The sequence below is a fragment of the Acanthopagrus latus genome, chromosome 4 (genome assembly GCF_904848185.1).
Source record: "Acanthopagrus latus isolate v.2019 chromosome 4, fAcaLat1.1, whole genome shotgun sequence".
Taxonomy (NCBI): Eukaryota; Metazoa; Chordata; class Actinopteri; order Spariformes; family Sparidae; genus Acanthopagrus; species Acanthopagrus latus.
The window spans coordinates 21,293,938-21,316,280 of NC_051042.1; the positions used below are offsets into that span (position 1 = coordinate 21,293,938).

At 39.7% G+C, this 22,343-nt stretch overlaps 2 protein-coding genes across 12 annotated transcripts in view; one reads left to right on the forward strand and one right to left on the reverse strand.

The window, feature by feature from the left end:
• mical2a (microtubule associated monooxygenase, calponin and LIM domain containing 2a) overlaps nt 1–15,335 on the reverse strand; it is a 38,919-nt gene extending 23,584 nt beyond the window's left edge. For 2 of the 10 annotated variants that reach the window (XR_005074574.1, XM_037094920.1), the window contains exons 1-3: nt 15,192–15,334; nt 13,764–14,029; nt 4,476–4,831 (exon numbers count right to left, since the gene is read on the reverse strand). Coding sequence is in view for 9 of the 10 variants with exons in the window: in XM_037094920.1 (XP_036950815.1) it covers nt 4,476–4,736 (261 nt within the window). In the remaining variant the exon portion in view is untranslated. Of the gene's footprint in view, nt 1–4,475; nt 4,832–13,763; nt 14,030–14,470; nt 14,537–15,191 lie in introns of all 10 variants that reach the window. The other 8 variants (XM_037094916.1, XM_037094917.1, XM_037094915.1 and 5 more) reach the window with 6 other exon arrangements.
• Nucleotides 15,336–15,394: 59 nt separating this feature from the next.
• On the forward strand, nt 15,395–22,129 carry dkk3a (dickkopf WNT signaling pathway inhibitor 3a). 2 transcript variants are annotated; one of them, XM_037094923.1, is made up of 8 exons: nt 15,395–15,490; nt 15,797–16,073; nt 16,326–16,439; nt 16,528–16,587; nt 18,056–18,148; nt 19,419–19,563; nt 19,869–20,025; nt 20,143–22,129. In XM_037094923.1, exons 2-8 carry the CDS (start codon nt 15,867–15,869, stop codon nt 20,228–20,230), a joined length of 864 nt encoding a protein of 287 aa, XP_036950818.1. In that variant the 5' UTR covers nt 15,395–15,490; nt 15,797–15,866; the 3' UTR covers nt 20,231–22,129. The 2 variants fall into 2 exon arrangements, with proteins under 2 accessions (XP_036950818.1, XP_036950817.1); XM_037094922.1 differs by having other exon boundaries at nt 15,432–15,490; nt 15,723–16,073.
• The last annotated feature ends 214 nt before the right edge of the window (nt 22,130–22,343 follow it).

Below are 22,343 nucleotides of genomic sequence, written 5' to 3' on the forward strand. Positions count from 1 at the left end.
AATGACAAATTGCCCTCATAAGCCACACAAGGGAAACATCGAGGTGACATCATTTTTCACAGAGAGCTGAGGCTTTTCCTGCAGTGAGAGCAGATATGAATCCTACATGTTTATTATCATATCATGGAGCATTTGGACGTCTACACTGGCCATGATATAGAGCCGTACTTTACTGCAGTATTTAAAAGTTTAGAGTGCCTCACTCAAGAACACTTCAGCAGGATAGACACTGAGGATCATTCCAGTCTTGACACGACTTCTGCAGGCCACCTAGTGTGTGTTTAGCAAAACGTAAGAGTTAACAAGCGCCTGAAAATTGTTTGCCAACATCTTCCATCAATTTTAACCATTATTACAGCCTTAAAATTTCTAAGGTGTTATTCATGCACCGGCCTCACCCAAAAAAAATGCATGAAGTCAGTTGGTTGAGGTTACAGCGTGTGTCTGAGAATGTGGGGCTCAAACATGACATCATCCTCCTGAATGATAGATGAAAGAGCTGACGTATGTGTGCTGGCAAACTGTATCTTCTTTCCTTCTAAACATGTTAAGAGGCACTCTGGGGAATTGTATAGAGAGGAGACGTGACACTCAATCCAGAACCAAACCACTTCTGAAGGTTTTCCCTGCTGTGCTCAACAAGGTGGACAGTCTCCTGTCTTGATAGCCTCACCAAATTAGTGCAGAAATTATTTTTCACCTTCCCTGGACATTCAGCCAGCAGCACGAAGAGCCACCACTCTAATCCCGAACTCTAAATCCCATCAGTATGCAGCCACACATGTGGGGGCAGGCAACAATCAAACTGGGTGCTGCTTTTGGAGCACCCAGTGCCAACTGATCAAGATCCCAAATCATACCCTAATTGGCTCTCTGTTCCTGCACAAAAAACATGATTATTGTTGCTTTAGACATTCCATTTTCTTCCTCTGTGAGCGTGCGGTGGCCTCACAAAGGATGTGGGTGATGAGGAACACCATGTGTCATCATGTGTAGCCTGAGGATATCAGGATGAGGTAATCTCAGGTGTGAAGCACACACACAGGGGGTGGAAGAGCTGCCTGGACAAGCCTGCCTTCTGGCCTCATTTTTTCTGACTCCCACCAAAAGTTTAGCAAGAGTAATGTCTATTTACACAGCCAGAGACAGAGATGGAAGGATGTTGTCAAATATACACAGTACTAACTCGTTTATTCAGATGTACGAGTGTTAGCATGCATGTAACTTCGCTTATGTAACTGTTTTTATCTGTCTATCAGCCATCAGCAGTACCGGGCTCTTTGTTCAAGCCTGTTTCCATTAGCTGATCTATTTTTCCAGATATGAGGCTTTTCCTGACGGCTTGCTCCACATCTGCTGAGTCAGGACACACACGCTTCCTTTCAGCTTAACCAACTGTGACCTTGCTCGGATCCCAGCTCCACCTCGCTCTTGATGCTTTTGTCCCCTGCTTTCCTGCTTAATGAACCCTGCCAGAGCATTTTTTATTCTCCCTGGACAGTGTGCCTAATGTAAGGAGCTCTTCTATACTCTACTGCAGCATCTTGATTTAAATGTTAGTAAACTAAGGATGGGACCAGTGCTTATATCATAATATACTGAAATGTCAATGACAATTGCCCTGAGCCGCAGTTTAATTCATTAAGTTGCTTATTTTGCTCAATCAAAAGTCACTAGCCAGAAATATTTAGTTTAGTGTCAGAATTGACATAGAAAAGCAGCAAATATTCACATTAACAATTAATGTTTTGCTTGAAACAAAATATTGCTCAAAAACGCAAAAACAATATCATCCAAAACCTGAAACCAAACAAGCTGTGTGAATGTAGACGCTGTTTTGCAAGAAATTAATCTGGTTGCCTCACGTGGATCGACGAGAGCTGAAGTTGTTCTCAACATAATATTATGGATAATAATGCAAAAAAGATCAACTTATTCACAGCAAAACTCTATGACAAAGAAACACACAGTGTCTCTGCAGCCAGCTGTGTCAGGCCCATAAAACACAGATGACATCACATCCTTTAAAGATTGCGGCTGCAGCGGGAGTCTGAAGACGAGGTGCCGAGTGATTTCACATCTGTCACTGCTTAAAGGGCTGAGTCGTCATAAAAACACGAGTCGTCACCTATTTATTCACCCCGGGAGAGGAGAAATCGGTAATCAAGGAAAAGAAGATTGTCTGTCCTGTCAGTGATTAAAACAGCCGTCATACTGCTTGTCTGCCGTACACATGTGAAATTTAATAAGCATCTTTTTAAACATGAAGCTTTTAAAAGAAAACAGGCAATCTCATGAATTCACTTATTGTTTCAATAATGAACACAATCAACTATTTGTACATCTGTTTTACTACTTTAGTACACAGTGCCTCTTTTTATTTTATAGCTCAACCCCGTGGATTGCCAGAATTACGCAATCTGACCTAAAATGTCTGCTGCAAAGGTTTAGGAGAGTCACACTTCTTCTTACCTATTTTGATTGTTGGCTTAAATCTGACAGAGCCTGTAAAACTGGGCTCACGCTGAAGCATTTTAAACACACTTTAATAACAACATGGGTCTGGCTCCAACCTTTGAGGAAGAGCCTATAAAGAGCAGAGCACACCCTCCATGTAACTGGGTCCAAATATTCATAGTTGCTGAGTGATGCTGTCTCTTTCTCTGTGCAATAAAAACACTCTTTCAAGCACAAGGCAGCTGATGCCTGGAAGGTAATCACACTCCTCCAGGTTTTCCTACTTTCCCTCATCACCTTTACTGCCAAACACATAACCCCAACCAAGAACCACCACCACCACCACCGCAGAACATGATTTCTTTGTGCCTATTACAGTCACCTCTTCATAATTCAAGTCAAAGAATAGCTCTTCTGTAACTCCCCTCTGTGCGTGTTGATGGAATTTGTCTGTGATTGCTTTCTGAATGCAATTGGCTGATTTTGTGTTACTTGGCCGCAGGGTTAGATGAAGTGGTGCATAGATGTCACATTGTTTGTCTTCTGTGTCTTGTTCCATTAGATCTGTTGCTTGTTGTGTTTAATGTACAGTGTTTATGTTGCCTGGCTGTGATTTTATAGCATTTTTACAGTTTCTGCGGTGAGATACAGTTACATAGGGTGGATACACCGATGTTTCAGCAGTGCATTTATCTATGAATAATGCTACATGCAGTTTCTGTACAGCTTTGTTATATAGCAGCTGTGTAAAGAGAAGGAGAATCAGTGCAAAGCAATGTATATCTCTTTAATTTCCTGTCCTGTACACTGGGAGCTGTTTCAGTGAAGGAGTGAGTGTTTGCAGAGTTGATGGTGCTGTCTTGGCAGATAGAGGTTATCGTGATAACCATGACATTGGCTTTGCTATGGTGCTCCATAGTGTACGAAAACACTCCTAAGGGGGAACAAAGTGCAGATTGTTCAAAAAATAGGAACCACATGAGGTTAAGTCACACAGTCACTTCCTAAAATGCGAAACATTGTATGAAATTGTGTGTTATGAAAGTCCTGTGAAATTTAAAACACATAACATGTAAGTCTATTTATATCAAGAATGTATTTTCCTGGAAAACACAAATTTGTCCTTTAAAGAGTCTTCCATGTTTCAGCTCACCAACGAGTAATGGTGACCACTTTCCAAAGAATGCCACATAATTTTAAGGTTCATCGTGCAGTTACAAGAAATCAACTTGTAGAGATTTAAACCAATCAGTGTTACATTTTGTCTTCTTTCGTTCCTTTAGCTGGCTGCAGTTTAAAACATGTTGTTGGTGCTATAGCTGAGATCAGAGAGTGTTTGTTGCTACAAAGCACTTTTAGGTTTTATCTTCCTACACAAAAGTAACATATGTAAAGTAAAAAAGAGTTTGCGTATTTTTCTGTTTTTTATAAAAGGTTGCTGTTGTAGATGGTAGAGGATCCTGTAATAATGTAGACAAACCCATATACAGTACATTTGTGTAAATGTATACAAATGTTTTTTTTAACTTGTACTATTGACACCTACTTCAATTCAATTAAATTAAAAATACTTCATTTGGCTGGGGGGGGGGTTTAAGTACATTTATTGTCAAAAATTACTTCTGATAGCAAGTAAACTTACTTTCAGATCATTTTAAGATTTTTACTTTATTACAATGGTATGGGGGACTTTCACATCTACCAAAGTAAGATTTTACACAATATCTATACTCAGTTATGGCTTTTTGGTACTTTTAACAACACTGATTATCTCATACAGTACCTTTATAAAAAATAATGACATTTAAGATAAACTGAAAGAACTTAAACTAAAAAAAGTTGGCAGTGATGGAAAAATGATCATGATCATGTATTGTAGTTAAACGGGGGAAACCACTTCCACTTGTCCCTGTTAATCATAAATCCAAAGTCTCAGTCTACACTGACCTTTGATTAGTAAACCTTTCTGCTCCAGTACATACAGCTGTACAAAACACATTAATAAATTATAATCTTACCCTGGTGCCCTCACAGGCCTGGCCTTTCTTGTACTCCTTATGGGACATCCTCTTGTCTAGCTTGCTCCATAGTGCTTTGGCCTTCCAGTTGGTGACCTTCGCCTTGAGACTGCTGTAGAAGGTGCTGCTGTCCGCAGGGTCGAGGTCCAGCTGTCTGCAGAGGACACTGAAGGCCTGAAGAGTCCCCTTACAGGTCGAGGCCTGGACGAAGTTCTCAAACAGCTTTCCAACATTGTCCCTATCCTCCTCTATCTCTCCCATCTTCCCACAGTCACAGTAGATGGCTCCTGCTTGCTTCAGCACTCTCTGCCAGATGTGGCTACACCCTCTGCTTGGCCCGCACCGTCATGCCCAGTCTGAGGAGGCAAGACACATAAGAGTCTGATGTCATCTCATGGCAAGGAGTCTCTCACAGAAGGCTGGTTTTTCCATAATCTACCATTAGCGTAGACATAAGTCATTATTTTGGTTAACTCAAATGGTTTATAGATTGGAATGTTAAAGTAATTTAAATTGACAACACAGCTGTATTTTATCTGCTCTACTGTAGGATTCCAGCTTACATCACCAATTTAACAAGACGGCCCTTGATACCAGTCAGTATGTATCTCAATCCTGCCATTGTGACAAGACTGAGCTGAATACTAGAGAGCAGAAGTAAAATGAGCCATCAAGCATATTTACTACGTGTGCTTTATAGAGGCACAACCATGTGAGCCTATAAAAGAGGTGGTTTGTGGTTCTAGATTGGAGTTCAACAAAGAAGCAAACTTTTCAACTGTTTCAAGAGTCAGCGATAGAATTACACACATTACAGGGTATAAGGACTCTGCTAAAACTGTAGCATTTCTTGGATGGGCTTCATTTGTATATTTTTGTAGTAGAGTCATGAATTGTAGGCAGCATATTTTTTCTGACATGAAGTCCTCCACATGGAAGTATGAGGGCTAATGTAATGGCTTCAAGGAATCAACCATACATCTGATACGTGCTGCAACTTTGTATTGTGGTTCTTCACAGCAACTACAAATTAAAGAGACATATCTGTTGACAGGGTTCATAAAAAGAGGACACATTTATCATATTTTCTGCATTTTAGTGCAGGAGGGAGCAGATTGGTATTTTCACATAGTTGCAGGCTGGACAACCTCCCCCCCTCAAGAATCTGTGGTTATACCCTAGGTTGTTTTTTTTGTTTGTTTGTTTTTTTTGTTTGTTTTTTTTATAAATGATGTCACATATCGTCTGCAACATGGTAGAAAGCGGCTTGCCTATAATTGCGGTTCAAAGAACCACTGTTTGTTTCCGTTAAGCACCTTTCATTCCTGAAGAGCAGCACTGACCACGGATGAGTAGACCGGAAAAGTATTTGTCTTGTGGTATTTTTCATTCCAGCTGAAACCCAGACAGTGATTTGAGCAGGAGAAAAAGGAAAGGTCTTTGAAACCAACTGAAAAGCAACCCCACACTGACACAGATTGATTGGGTTGGATTAGGTATGCATGATTAATTATCCAGCTTCTACTGAGGCATGTGGGCTCAGTATGCTTACATATGTGCCTGCGTGTGAAACCTTTGTTAATAAAACATATGCTCGTCTAAGAATAGAGCAAAACTGACATGGTTCCTCCAATCAACCATCAAGCATTTTGAAAATCAGGCCAGAAAATCCGAGCCAGAACCAAACATCAAAGCAAAATGTGGAAATTTCCTGCATTAAGCATGTGTGCGCTCACTTGGGTGGATACCACAGCTTCTGTGAGTTTTGGGAGAAGTCTGTCCTTTGATATTCTAATGTCCCATTGAGCGGGATGGGCAGGGTTAGAGGAGAGGTCAGGCTGGCTGTGCAGGCCTCTGACAGGCCCCAACAGATATCCACCAGCCCTGTTTAGCTCATTGATGATGTCACAGTCCATATGTTATTTTAGGTTCAATATGTAATGTGAACTTCTGAGTCAACTTTCATCTTGCTATCATCTCAGAGTGAAAATTGATGGTTATTGAATCGTGTACAATTGTAATCTATGAAGTTTTTTATATATATATGTATATGTATATGTATATGTATATATATATATATATATATATATATTATATATATTATATATATTATATATAATATATATATATATATATATTATATATAATATATATAATATATATATATATATATATATATATATATATATATATATATATATATATATATATATATATATATATATATATATTTATATATATTATATATATATATATATATATATATATATATATATATGGTATGTGTGTGAAATTAAAAGTTTCTCATTTTTCTAAGGGTTATTGTTGTAACTGATAGTAATAAGATCGATAGTGTAGAACCACTGTGATGCCGTGAAACCATGATATAGTCTAAGATACAGTACAAGATCACATACATCTGTGAGTTACATTAACTTCACCATCACACCCCGCCCCTGGGCTTCAGGTGGCTACATGAGACACCAATGCATTCCAAGGTTAAGAGGTTGTATCCTATGACTATTCAGAGTTGGGTCAACAACCTTGTTTTGACTCTGATTTGAATGTGGTGGGATTTTGAATGTCGTTCCCAAAGCATCAGCTAAAATTAGCATATTGATTTGCACAAGATCCTGTTTGGCCACGTGTTTGCATCCTGTTTTGATGCTGCTGTTGAAAAAGATTCAGGCAGAGAAAGTAACACCAACCAGCCTGTAGAAATCATGTACACTCAGGTGAACCTCAGCCTGCTTTATACACCTCTGAAGCCTCAAAAATCCCCTGTCCTGTTGGTAGACACTGCGGACCCCCGAGGCCTTTCACAGCAGACATCCAGCCTCAAAGTCAGTGAGCTGACATTCCTTTTGCCACGTGGCTATACGAGCTCTGAACTGCTCCAACACAGTCCAACACTCAGCTAGCCCTCTCTCTGGCTCCACCAGCCAAGCAGTCACAGGACCACCTCCATAGGTTTTTGGGGGAATTTACACACTGATTGTCAATGAGTGAGGAGCGATGACTGAGACAGCCATGATACATGATGCAGGTGCTTTAATCTTTCATGCATGGCAGCAGAATGTGATGGGAAAATTGCTGTGTACTCTACCATGTGGTATGTGGAGCGTTTGGGGCCGACATAATATCGTCTGTGAAGTCTCTGTGGAGTTCTTTCTTTTGACAGTTTGAAGTAAGTTTGTTTGAAGTATTGAGATGAATTTCTACCTCAAAAGGATAAACTGGATAACGAAATTACAAAGGTTTATGGTTGTCTTTTCACAAGAGCAGTTAATAATCATTTTAAGTTGACATCATCTTCTTCTAAGTTTGGCCGATGTTCAATATAAGCTCATGCCTCTGGTGGAAAGTTCACATAAAGACATGCTGACTTGTCTTATGCCTTCAGATTTCAGGCTAAGTAAAGTGGTAAAAAAAAGGCACACTTATTGAAACCATATGTCGTACGAGTCTGCAAGGACTAATGAAAAGGTACCACTTACTGTCCTCATAGCCAAGTCAATGCTCAACACTCAAACTACATTGTCTCAGATGGAGTCCGATGACTTCACCATCTCAGTCTGACAGAATGGAAAGTCACTTGTGGGCAGACAGAACAAACCCACAGAACGGCTGTAAAAATACAACTAATGACAGACAAAGCGGAAAGAATACACACACACACACACACACACACGCACACACACAATACATCACAGCTGAACTATATGACGCTTTAGAGAGAGGAGAGTTTAATGGCGTGCATGTTTCAATTCTCCTGTCTGTTTGGAAAATGATCTGATTGAGTGTTATCGGCTGCAGATAATAATGAAAGTGGACGGCAGTGATTTATTTAGGAATTTATACAGTAATATTGGCAGTTTGCTATTTAAGTCAAGCAGTTCCATCTCATTTTACTATTATTTATATCACTGCTTTACTGTACGGTAACACATTACAGCCACAGGATCGCCCAGCATAATAGAGAGAGAATGTTAGGAATGCGAAAAATGTACCTGTTACACCTGGACAGCAAAAAGAAAAATCCAACCATGGAGGCCTTTATGCACGTATATGCATATATATATATATATATATATATATATATATATATATATATATATATATATATATATATATATATATATATATATATATATATGCATATATATATATATATATATATATATATATATATATATATATATGCATATATATATATATATATATATATATAATATATATATATATGCATATATATATATGCATATATATATATGCATATATATGCATATATATATATGCATATATATATATGCATATATATATATGCATATATATATATATATATATATATGCATATATATATATGCATATATATATATATATATGCATCTATATATATATGCAGATATATATATATATATATATATATATATATATATATATATATGCATATATATATATATATATATATATATATATATATATATATATATATATATATATATATATATATATATATATATATATATATCCACCCACATCCCACTAATAAATGCATGTTAAATGTTTCATTCAATAGGCTTTTAGACACTAATGTACCTCATCACTAATCTACAACATGGACAACCAGACCAGGAAGAATTTCAAGTGAATTTGAAGTCATACAGGACAAAGCTGGCATTACGCTACATTTTTGATATTGTCAACAAATCCCATACAAACCAGCGATGTGTTACTTCCCAACTCTGTCTGCGAAACTACGCGCTCAGCCCAAAGCCACATCAACCCTACTGAAACCTGAAAACATATGCCAGAAATAAATCGTTGTCTTTTTTAAAGCTAAATTATTTCCTAAAACAGCTGGCTACTGTTGTAGATACCCAAACAAAAGTGAATCATACATTTGTTGAGGATAACTTGTAGAAGTGGATTATACATATTTGGTGTCCTAGGGAGTATTTACATTATAGGCCGCTGTATGAAAAACTACAGTGTCAATGTTGTTACTTTAATGAAGGACAATGATGTCACTCAGTATACCTGTGGATTCTTTATGTTGTTTCTTATGTTTGAGATTTGAACTCAAAGGAGGTCCACAGCACAGAGGCTCAGGTTTCAGCTACAGAGGTAATATTGTTAGTATTTACTTAATGTATCTATTGCTTTTTGGATATAATTCATTTATCATCTACATGTCCTCTTCATGACAACCAACAAGTTACCATTGTTTGCAAGAGCTACTTACGGTCGGATTTAAACCATATAGTACAACTCCGACACTGGCAACACTGTAAAGACACTGATCGAAGTGTCAAACCAGTGACGCAATGTCTTCATTTGTTTCTGCAGAGCACATAGCTTCGGGCTATCAGAGTACAATAGGAAGCTGACAACACAAGGAAAACATTGGGAGTGCTGGGAAATGCACATACTGTAGTGTAGCCAGCCAGCAACAGTAATTACAGACTGGACTGAAGAAAACCAGGAAGGAACCCTCTGTGGGCCTGATAAGCAGGCAGTGTGCCTCAGAAAACAGTACACTCATGTGGACTTCAGCCCACCGGCTCTGCCCTTAGCCAGGCCCCACTGCTACACACAGCATTATCTCAGCTCTCTGAAATCTGGCTGCGTGTTCAGGCAGCTGTGCCAAAACTAAGGAAGAGCTGTCATGAGGTAGGTGGACACGGTGGCAGAATGTGGTAAATGTCAGTCACCTTCAGAGCAGAAAACTGTGAATTTACACAAACGGGAGTAGGCTAGTGCCGCTGCAGGCCCATCTGTCTGGCCCACGAGGTGTGTTCACCACATGGCTCCTTTGGAGAATGATTTATCTGGATATAGTGAGCACAGCATTATGCCTGCCCAGCTACTGACATAAACAATTCACTTGATCAATTATTCTGTTCCAATGAATTAAGTCTACTGAGTGTGGCCAACGTTGTAAATTGCCCAAAGAAAACAAAACTGCATCACCATCAGCACTTTACAAATAAGTGAACATATATCCTCTTAAGGGATAACTTCAATTTCAGTCATCATCAGAAGCTCTAGAAATGTTTTATGGACTACAAAACATCGGGGTGAGTAGATAATGACTGAGTTTTCACCTCTGGGTGAGCTTGGTGAGTGTGTGTACATAAACCACTACACAAACTGAGGGTCAAAGATCAGCGGGCGCCTTCATTCATCAGTATCTCAGGAGGGGCACAGTGAAGGCTTTGACGGCAGTAATACAGCCTGGTAGTGAGTAGCAACTTCTGTAAGCCAACAATCAGTACAGCCAAGCTCAAAATAGACAAGGGGTCGTGTTGCAGAAGAAAACAGCACATGACCTGAAAAGATATCAACAGGACGACAAACTGTAAACAAGAGACCTTGTAAACAAGACTACCTTAGATGATCGATAAAATGTACAAGGGTCAACTTGATAACCATTGAGTGTTAAGGGTTTATCTGTGTTTGATTTTAGCAGGGCCTAAGAGCAACACAGACTAAATCTTCTGACAAATCTGATCGTCTAGACCACCAGGTGTGCTCAAATGTATCACAGTGATGCACTGAGAACAACATATGATGCCTTATTTTACTTTTCATAAAGCTCTGAGAGTTGCAGCAAAGTACGTGAGCTCCATCAGACGCCTCCCATCCAAACTCTTCCTGTGGAGTGCGTCTGGTTTCCTGTCCTGATCAAAGCTCAGAGAGCTGCCCCTGTAAAATTCCACCTCTGTGATTCTGAATCATGACTAGGATATGTTGAGGTCCTGTCTCTGGCACATGGAAAGTGTTAATAACATCCTGGGTTGAGTTTACCACAGTAAAGTCTGCTTGTTTCTCCTCCTGTGGCTCCATCTTTATGTCCCAACATATCTTGTAATGTCTTTTTAGCAGAAAGCAGAAACTATGTTTTTGGTATAACAGCAAACTCTTTGTTTCAGGCTGCACCTATCTCTGATTGTTCCTCCCTCTTTTGTGCAGCTGACTTCTGGACACATGTGTCCGTTTTTATGCTGTGGAACAAGGAAGGAAACATATTGCAGAGAGGAAGGAGAAAGTTTACAACACCTCCCTGGCAATAAGGCTCACCGTCAGTTTAGCGGGCTGCATGAGACACATTTTCATTGTTTTCATCCACAGCATGACGCCATCACATACAGCTGTTACTTTGATTTATTGACTAACTGATTCATTAATTCACCAGGATTTTTCATTATTTGATTCATCCCTTAATTGCTTATCTCTGCAACTTTTTTCCACACTATTCTTTCTCTTACATAAAAGATGAGGTTGTTAACATTTTTAGATTTTCGTAAGCATCATCATACAGCAGGCCTTCGTTTGGCTGCCTGATTGGATGGACCTGTACATGCTGTTTTTATCTCCACACACTGTTGTTAAGTCAAACTCCAGTAAAGCTGGTAATTACAAACTAAAAATGAAACACTGGGACGAGAATTTGCAGTTGTAAGTGAACGAAGCAGCTTTGAAGCCTATCATGCTCCCAGTCAGAGGACAGCTTGGAAAATGTGGAAGTCTGTATGCAAATGTCAACCTTTCCTACATTGGGTCTGTCACTGTGGTTATGAGTTACATGTGTTCATGAAGCTCACAGTTACAGCCTTGTGATCTTGCGATGTGTATATATTCAGTTCGAAGGCGACTGTAGTTGTTGAAAGGAAATAAACATGATTCAGATTTAAATCATTCAGCATACATAAGCCTTGCAGCTATTTGGCAAGAATCCACTGACAAAAGGCTACTAATCTTATTGAGCAACACACTGTTTACTGTGTCTTTCCATATATTTTACATCATAGCACATGAATGACTCAAACAAAGAGACTGACTGAGAGGGAAATTCTGGTGAAAAGAGAGTAAGGTGGTTTGCAGTTGACTGTTTATGTGCAGGGAGGTTGTTAATGTGTCTGTGAGGATAAATCACACAGATCATATGCGTCTGGGCCAAAGACCAGATAATACATGTATGAACACTGTTTAGATGTTAGCACATTCGCTGGCAAGGTTGCTTGAACACAGTGTGGGTCTTACAGCTTGATGGAGAAGGGGACGCTGCATGTTCAACAGTCGTAAAGTACACAGGAAATGATTGCTCATACAGCAGTGGAAAGAAGAAATACCACTGTTTGCATGACTCCAGTGACCTCCTTAAAATGTTGCTGAACACATCATGCATCATCTTACAAGACATATGAATCATCCCAGACAGGGTGCTCATGGTGTATGTTGAAACGTGGAAGAAGGAGAAGCAGATTAGGTTATAAAGTCTTTTCTTTAGGACCACTTTTTTCCCCGATTTGTCCATGTTTTGAAGTCCGGCTGTTTCTTTTTTTTGTTGTTCATCAGGAATCCAGTGTTTTATCAAATGTTCAGCTGTGTATTTGATCAGCAGCAGTAGCAGCACATTAACCACACTGGAAAACATTTACTGGCAGTTTCTGTCACTCACTGAGATTCAATCAGTAACCTGACAGTACAGCCTGTCAACGCCACACCTTCCTTTATTATGCAGCCTGTGTCCAGACAAACCAAAACACGGGCTTTACAGTGTGGAAGCTGTTGAGCAGGTGGAGTCAGTCTTAAGAAAGACTGAAAAGAATTAAATCAGAGTTCAGTAACCTGTACTGACAGGACTCCTTTCAGTTAATTCCTGTCTTTGGTGAGAGGGGATTTCAACCTATGTCTACCTGTTTCTGCTCTTTACTGTACTGTCTTTTAACTTGTAGAAACTCTCCAGAGTCCAGTTCAGTGAGCAGACTGGCAGGCACTGATTTGTGGCATAAATCATCAGCATAACAAAAATGCAGGTTGCTCAAGTGGAGATAACATTTTTTTATCAGGCAGCAGAGAGGAGACCAGATGTCTGACTCCTCTCAGCCAGGGTTCAAACACCGCGTTCACTATAACACGCGAGATTTAGCACGTGTTCATAAATATCCAAACCTGACAGAAAGCAAACGGCGGCGCAACAAATCGCCAGTATGCCACTATCAACTTCCTAATTGATACTAATTTAATGACCAGTGTTCAGCTGGGTTAAAGTTAGTGCAAACAGTGATCCGCAGGGTACTTGATGATAGCCTTTTTCTATCATTGCCTGACTTTTAATATATATCCTTGTCTGGCTGTGGGCCTCAAATTAAACTTGCCACTAGAGATGTTATTAACATCATTTTGAATACGGGAAACACCGTCAGGTGTCTCAGTCTCACACCGGCCACTTGTTGAGGAAAGCCAAACAAACTACAGAGGAGTCAAAACACAAGAACTTACCTCATATCTCAACCCGAGCCAAACGCTTCCTCCTTACAGTGTCTTTGGTCAAACAAAGTCCTGGACAGTTGTGTTAATGTGTCGGTCCTCAGTCAGCCTGACAGGCAGCGGTGTCTCTGTGCAGCTGGGTCCAATGTTTGAGGGCGGTGCTCTGAAGACGGACACATCCCTGAGCAGCTACCGTGACTGCTGCTGTTTAAACCAGACTTTCTCATGCCAAAGACATAGTCCACGACTTCACCGACCACCCACCGTCTTCTGATGGCCTACAGGAGGATGTTATAATTACACAAAAGACTGGACTTTATGGGATCACTAAATTCATTCATTCTGGGTAGACCGCGAATCTAAAAATGCGATTGTCTTAAAAGCCGGATCATCATCTGTCTCACGCCTGAACTTTATGTAAAGTTGTAGGAATCGGCGTTAACTGAAATGTCAAGACTGTAAAGATCGGGATGGCTGAAATATGGGGAAATAAATTACAGGGAATTAAGATTGTCGCTTCTGTTACAATACACACAATGCAATACAATACAATACACTTTTCAGGTGTAACTAAGCCTTTTTGCATGAGGCCACCTGGCGCCACACGTCCTCTGTTAATCAACACATTATACTTTTAACAAAGTGTCAGCAGAAACGTCAGTCTAGCCAGCACATGGACAAAGGCCCTGAACAAACACCGCAAACTTGGGCGCACATACCTTGTAGTGTAGTCCGCGCCTGGATATGTTTACTATGAAAGCAAAGGCCGCCATCTTGTGGAAAAACTACAGAGCAACGTGTAACAGTTACTAGTGTCAGGTTTAAAGGATCGGTTCCACCAAATATGAAACACATTTTCTTAGATACCTAAATGGCTGTGCTTCAAAGCTGCATTATATAGTTTTAGGAGATTACTCAGAAGAGAACAAAAATGCCTATGCAAACTGGATACACACACTGCTTCTTCTCATGGCGGAATAAACAAATTGACCTTAAAGGACAACACAATTTCATAACGTACACAATTTTCTTCTGAGACAGCTTGTTTATTCAGCTCATAAATATTTTGTCTGTATTATTATCTCAGTATTTGACTGTTCTGCCTACAATACAATAAAGATAACTGGTTTTTGTTTTTAAATTTAAAAAGTAGCCCAATTTCCATTTTTAATGGGTACTATTTCTTTACTTGAGAGGCTGTTCAGTTGCAATTACTGTGTATCACATATTGACCATATTTAGTATCTATTTTAGTTCATCAGCTTGAAAAGTACAGCTATATTTGAATTAGAACAGGACTTGCAGAGCTCCTGTAACAGATACAGTCATAAACGTGTGTAAGGTCTCTACTTTGCTAACTTTAGTGTCCCTTACTTTTCAAGGTAGCAAGCTAGCTAATGTTACATGAGGTCATGTCTGAGTTCATTTTTGCAGTCTCACCTTGAACCCTTGGGTGAAATACTAACGTTACAGAAAAATATGTTGGCTGCATCTCTGTTCACTCTTATGTTAATGTTTATTCAAAGTTTGCTCTGTTAGTTAGCAAAAGTTAATGAGAGCTAGCTCGAAATTTAAGTGTTGTTGCTATGACAACGTGCAGTGTACCCCGCGTACTAATTCAGAACAGCAGTTAAACTTGACCGGAACTATGTTCGAGGCGTCCTGGTTTAAGTTTATCAAACAACTAGAGCCTTTTGGAAACTATTGTTATCACATATTTACACGAGACTTGTTAATGGGTGAGTTATTATTATTATTATTATTATTATTATTATTATTAATAATAATAATTATGATTATTATTATTATTATTATTATTATTATTATTAATAATAATAATTATTATTATTATTATTATTAATATTATTAATAATAATAATAATAATAATTATTATTATTATTATTATTATTATTATTATTATTATTAATAATAATAATAATAATAATAATAATAATATTTTACCTGTTTAGGAGGTGTTACAGAGGATAACCAGTATGTGGTGGTGAGACGCATCAGCTGCGGTGACGATGTTTGTGTTTCTCAGCATCACCGCCACACCCTCGTCAGAGTGCAGCAGCAGCAGCAGCAGCAGCAGCAGGACCAACAGCAGCAGCATGATGCGAGTCGCCCTGCTAGTTTTCGCTCTCACGGCGGTCTGCAATGGCATCCTCCCTGAGATAGTGGACTCAGGCATCAGTCACATCCTGGAGGATAATTCCGACCAGAGACGAGCGGAGCTGGACCGCATGTTGGTGGAAGTGGAGCAGCTGCCAGAGGATCCGCAGAAGAAGCCTGCTGATGATGAGGATGCGTCTCATCAAGTAAGTAGGTAGCCAGTTGCACCTCTCAGTCAGCATCCAGCTTTTTCCATGACAAGGCATTATTTCACCACTCTCTGCTACTTTGATAGTATTGATGCTATGCTGTGTTTTTAAAGGGAATACAACACTTGTATCTAAAATTAAAGCTTAGAGGCAGAGACAACTGTGGTCAGTGCTAGAATATGGGTGTGACTCCTTTAATGCAGCTCTTCACCTCAAACATATTACTTCTTTTCTCTCCGATGCTTCCAGAGGAGCAACGAGAGCGTCACTCTCAGCCCTCAGCCCAGTAACCTTCACCCTCCCAATGACACTGAGTCTGGTAAAGTGACTGACAGTGAATCTGTCCACACCTCAGCAGACCAGGTAGGCTTATGAGCAGCCAGTAAAGGTGAGACAGTGTTTGTTTTCATCTGTGACTGAAATATAACAGATGTCCCACCTTCATACACAGGAGATGAACAACGTAACCACGGCCGACCAGTTCAGTGACCTGGGGAACAATATTGATCATGTAAGTTTATTCTGTCTACCTACATGTTGTACTAGATAAAGAAAACAAATCCATCTTTAAACAGAACTCTTGTTTTTTCATTTGACCTTTGACAAAAGATTGTGTAATATCGGGTAGCAGCCACACTAGTACAGATGCCAGTCATTCGTAATAAAGGAGACCAGGAACCAATATTTGGACCCATTTGCAGTATGAATTAAAAGGAAAGTGTCAAACTTTAAAATAACCACTGTTGGAGAGTAACCAAGTACAATTTACCCATGTACCACAATCCTGAGATACTTTACCTTGAGTGTTTCCATTTTCTGCCACTTTGTACTTCCTCTCCACCACATTTTTTTTTAAAAGTGTAGTTACTAGTGACTCGGCAGAGTCAGGTTATTAAGTGTTGATGAGCTGTCACTTGTGATGTGTAACAAATCATATAGTGTTGTGAAGGGGACACTGAGTGAGCCCACAGTGGAGACTGCAGACAGAGAAAGGATGCTGCATCAAAGCCAAAATAGAGCATTTTAAACACAGATACCAATATTGATTGATTAGCGGCCCTGATGATTGGCCAGGCTGATAGTAAGTGTGTCCTTGGTGTGAGCAGGATATACAGTTTAAAGCATTCATATGCTCACCACAGCTCCAGTGCACATATGTGTCTATTTGGCACATTGCAGTGTTACAGCTCAAGTTAAGCACGGGACCCTCCATATTTTGTCATTCTTGTCATCTCGCCACTTTTACACTTTGTATATTGACAGAAGAGATTCCACTGAACGATGTGCTGTCAAACAGGCAGGAGAGCTACAGTAAATAGATCTTTTCCTGAGAACTCTGATACAAGAGTCTGTCCCAGTTACAAGAGGTAAAAATAAAAACTGGAGGAGGCGCCTCTGTTTTCATAAATATTTTGCAGGTTTTTGTTCCTGCTTAATTAGCTACAGGATCGTCCATGAAAACTAAAAGCACCTTAAAATAACAGCTTCAGAATAATTCTGAGGGCACAGTGTTTTGTAATAGTAACAATAATCTGTGCTATTGCCATCAAATATTAAAATTATTATTAATAGGGTGAATAGTGTCTCTGTCTCAGCCACTCTGCCCCCACATCACTTGTTTCTTCACTATGTTACTTCAGTTAGAGGATCGGATCACAGCAGTACATACATTTTTAAGTTTTCAAGACTTGCATTGTGTCTGACAAATCGTTATAAGATAAGATGTTCCTGTACTGATCCCCGTCGGGAGAAGTTTACAGGTAACACAGCCATATAGACCTGGGATTTGTATTAACAACAGTGTTGTTGATAATATATTTGGCACGCAGCATCATTTCTAACATAAGTACACATTAGAGTCTAACTCATGTTATTGAAAATTTCAATTATGCGATTTTCATGTCACATGATGACACCTCTGTGATTGCCGGTGTCCTCACAATAAGGACCGGTTGTAATCGTTTCTCTCTTGTCTTAAGGGATGTATGTCTGCTGAGGACTGCGGGAAGGAGAGGTACTGCCTTCATGACACGCACAACTCCAGGTGTCTGCCTTGCAAAGCAATGGACGTGGTAAGTAAATGTCACTTAAATTTATATGGGTACCTGCACTATTCAGTTTAAAGGATAAGTTCATCATCATATGAAAATTCATTGTCTTCTCACCCTCATCCAGATGGAAGTTGGGACGGAGGTTTCGTAGTCCTCAAAACATTTTCTGGAGCCTCACAGTTAAAAACAATGGGAGGAGATGGGGACTTGAATAGAAGTAGAAAAAAAAACTACAGAAAAAAACACAAGAGGACACCCTCAATGTACTGTGAGCTGAGCAGCTGCAGTGAAGCTTTTGACTTTAAGAATGGTGTAAAGTACATCTTTTCAAATCAGTTTGTGAGCTCAGGGCTTCAAGAGACTTTCATTATGCCAGACGAACTGTATGAAGCCATTTTGTGTTTAGATTTTCCAGTTGTTTTTTTTTTAATTTTATTTTAAAACCCCTTCTACTCCAGCTGTTCTGGAGAATGCTGCAGTACTCCAGAGAAAATGGAATACTGTGGGTTTAGTAGATAATGACTGAATATACATTTTTTGGGTGAAGTTATCCTTTAAATGTCCCACATATACATATATACTGTATATACATACACTCACTTCCAGGCAGCTGGTGTTTCACTTCAACTGCATTGCAGTGTGTCCACAAGTGTAACTGGAGCATGTTGCTTGTGATCAATGTGTCCTATGAGCTTCACATGAAAGGACAGCAAGTGTCAAGGTTGAATATGAGCTCATCCTTCTCTGCCTCTCTCACAAAGGATGTCCAGAACAAAAAGCACATTACTCATGAGTTATGAGAGTCCTCTCTGTAGAGACTCACCCACTGTGTTTGTTTAAGACTGAGAAGTGTTGAAGATTATTTGGTGCCATCACTGGATGAACTGGCCTCGGTGCAGCAGGGTAAAAAGCATCTCATAGGGATAAAGGTATTGGCAGTGTGCCTAACGAGGGTTCAGTGTACATGAATAATAATAAATACACAGAGGAGAGGAGGATCTGTGTCTCGTCAGAAGTGCTGCACTGGAGAAACTCTGTGTGGAAATAAGCAGAACACTGTTTGCCGTTTCCCACATTAACAGTTCATAGAGGGTCTGTGGGAATAGGAACTTGTCTAACTGCTTTCAGAGACCACCTGACCTGGTGATCTATTTTATATTCATCCAAAACCTATGTTCTTCCTTAGACATCTAAGACAACAGTGTTGCATTAAACTATTTGCATTCAGTGAAAGATGTTCGCTGAAATATGTTTTATTGAAGTTATGAAACGTTTTTTTCTATCCTGTCAGTCCTGCACGAAGGACGAGGAGTGCTGCGGTGAACAGCTGTGTGTGTGGGGTCAGTGCAGTCAGAATGCAACGAAAGGAGAAGCTGGCAGCACTTGTCAGTACCAGACTGACTGCAGCTCGGACCTCTGCTGCGCTCTCCATAAAGGTACAGTACGAGCACACAGTGCAGTTTATGCTCTTCAGCAGCGTTGGAAAGGTTACTTTTGTAATATAACGTGTTAGTTACACTACAGTAGTATTCAGTAGCCTAATATAAATACTGCTATGTAACGTCAGACTGCCCCCTCATGAAGTCAGTATACATGGATGGTTACAAGTAGGAAATCTGACTTTGATTTAATATTACATTTATTTTGCCTTTTCATCACATGCAGCTCCACAATGCTGCTCTTTAACCATTCTCTACGTTCCCTCAGAAACTGTATCTGTGCGTTGTCTCTGTGTGCTCAGCCCTGCTTTTCCCGGTCTGCTTGGCCAAGCCCATTGAGCGTGAGCGCTGCTTGGGTGCCTCCAACCACCTGGCAGAGCTGTTGTCCTGGGACATGCAGGGCCAGGGTCCCAGGAAACACTGCCCCTGCGCAGGAGATCTCCAATGCCAGCACCTGGGGTGAGTGTGGTACATTTAAGAGAACCACATGTCTTAAATCTTGTGTTTGCTGTCAAGTGAATGATTCTGTTAGAATAAATCAATGATATTTAAGCTTTACCTACATGTCTTTGACAGGAGAGGGTCCATGTGCCTTAAAGGAGAGGACTCCAGTGAAGAGGACCTGACAGACAGCCTGTACTCAGAGATAGACTACATACTCTAGACAGCTTTTTTTGGTCCACAAGGCCTTGTAAACAACATGACAAATAGCACTTTGCTTGCCAGCCTAACCCAAAGTGGTAAAGCATGGAAAACGGATCAAAATATATTTATTTTATTCGCTCTAATTGAGACCTGAGGGTTACAATCCCTGAAGGTTTCTGAAAATGTAGATATGAGAATCACTAACAGAGAACAGGAACTATATTTGCAAAGTCCTGTGTTGATACTAAACGCTGCTACATCTCTATATTGCACTGAAACCCGTATCTAATGCTACCCCTTATCTAAATGAGCTGCAACGCAGTCAGTATAACTCTAGACACGGAATATCTGTAGATCCCTCGCCTCACTGCTTTAATCTGTGAGACCAAAATAGAGAAAAGTTACCTTTGAGCCACTTAGTTTTCAGATTGTTTACTTTAAGAAAGGAAGAAAATGAAATCAGATTCAATCATGCTTCATGTGCTGTGTGACTGATACAACAGTATCACAGAAGCAGGCAATAATAAATATTTGGGCTTCCAAGAATTGCTCCCCTCAACATGACATATACTGTATAGTCATCTACAGGAGGCCAACACAACCATGAGGTGTCCGCCGAGCATGTGTTAGCATTTGTTAGCAGGATACTGTATTCTGCATGTAAAAAGCCGCTGCCAACAACTATTCATGTTGCCAACTAGAAAGCTAATATGCATCCTCATAAATGTCTTATAAAACTGAAGCCAAAGGTTTGATTAAGAGAAATTCAAATTCTAGCTGCCTCAGTACTTTAATGTTGTTTATAACAATGGTTTTGTTTTTTTCCGCTTCCCTTTTCACTGTTCCCAAAAGAAAATGTTTAGACAAACCCTGCAAATTTTGCTCCAAGGTCTTCATGTTGCTTCGTTCCACTGAGCCACTGTTTGTTTTTTAACGAGATTCAAGCCTCATGTCAGAGATGACTTGCTATTATTCATGAGGAGAAACGTCCACAAAGACATGTTGTCATTTACTCTCTCTATATTAATATGCAATGTGTATTCCTTACTTCAGTTTGATTTTCAGTAACTGTATTTGTTTTTTTTGTTGGCTGTCAGTGAACAAGGCTTAAAACAAGACCATATTTTGTGCTGGCGTTCATGACTTTTCCCACAGCCTTAAATCATACGTGGACATGTATGTTGATGGTGGTCCTAAAGCAAACGGTTGTCTTCAGTCACCCTGGCAGGTTAGTCCTCTGTTCAGGTGGAGCCGTAACAGAACTTAGATATCACAAACCTCTATCTGCTAGTTAGAATGATGATGTGTGAGTCCTGAGTAGAGTTCTGATCAGTCAACATGAGAGAAAACACTTGAGCAAATGGAGCCTGATTACCAATTACCAATGTTTCACATGTATTGTGGATTTTCATTAGTTTATATGAAAATAATACAAACCAACAGTGAGAACAGTCTTAGTTTATACACCATCGTATGACCAAGACCTTGTTTGAAATTTGAATAGTAATGATATATTTCCAGACTAGTAAACTGACAGACTTTAGGCTCGTCAGCTTTGACGCTATGATAATTAGAGTTCCAAATGTTCAATGTAGTTGACTGAGTTTAAATCTCAGCAGTTGTCTACACCACCATTTCCATCTCATGTAGCACAATTCCTGGGAAAAACTGTTTTTGACCCCAACATGTCATGTTGCTTGTTTGTGCTGCGTCTTTCATGCAGTGCATTCCAGGCTGGAAGGTGCAATACTAAAGGCAGCAATACCTGATGTATGTGTAAATGTTAACAGCATACTTGTGCTGATGTTACCTCCCATACAGCTACAACTGTCAAAAATAACCACTGCACTGTTCACAAGCACTTGAAACCTGACATGCGGCCTGTGTAACTGAAAGAATAAACTTTTGTTAAAGGACATCTATTTTGCTTTTTCACTTTTGGTTACATTTCCTTCTATGTTTCATATGTTCTTGTGCATGTAAAAGATCTTGAAAGTCAAAGTCCGCACCAACAGGAGCTCCTCTCTCCTACAGATAACAATGCTCCTGAAAAGCCTCGTAAGTTGTCCCAACTTTTATGATGTCACTCTGTGACATCACATTACATCACCATGTCCTATATTTGCATAATT

Bases quoted from the DNA above. Each gene is read 5' to 3' on its own strand.
- dkk3a (XM_037094922.1), top strand. From the start codon at position 15,780: ATGTTTGTGTTTCTCAGCATCACCGCCACACCCTCGTCAGAGTGCAGC. The intron at 16,440-16,527 runs GTAGGCTTATGA...CTTCATACACAG, and splicing joins TCCACACCTCAGCAGACCAG to GAGATGAACAACGTAACCAC. The intron at 19,564-19,868 runs GTACAGTACGAG...CTGTGTGCTCAG, and splicing joins CTGCTGCGCTCTCCATAAAG to CCCTGCTTTTCCCGGTCTGC.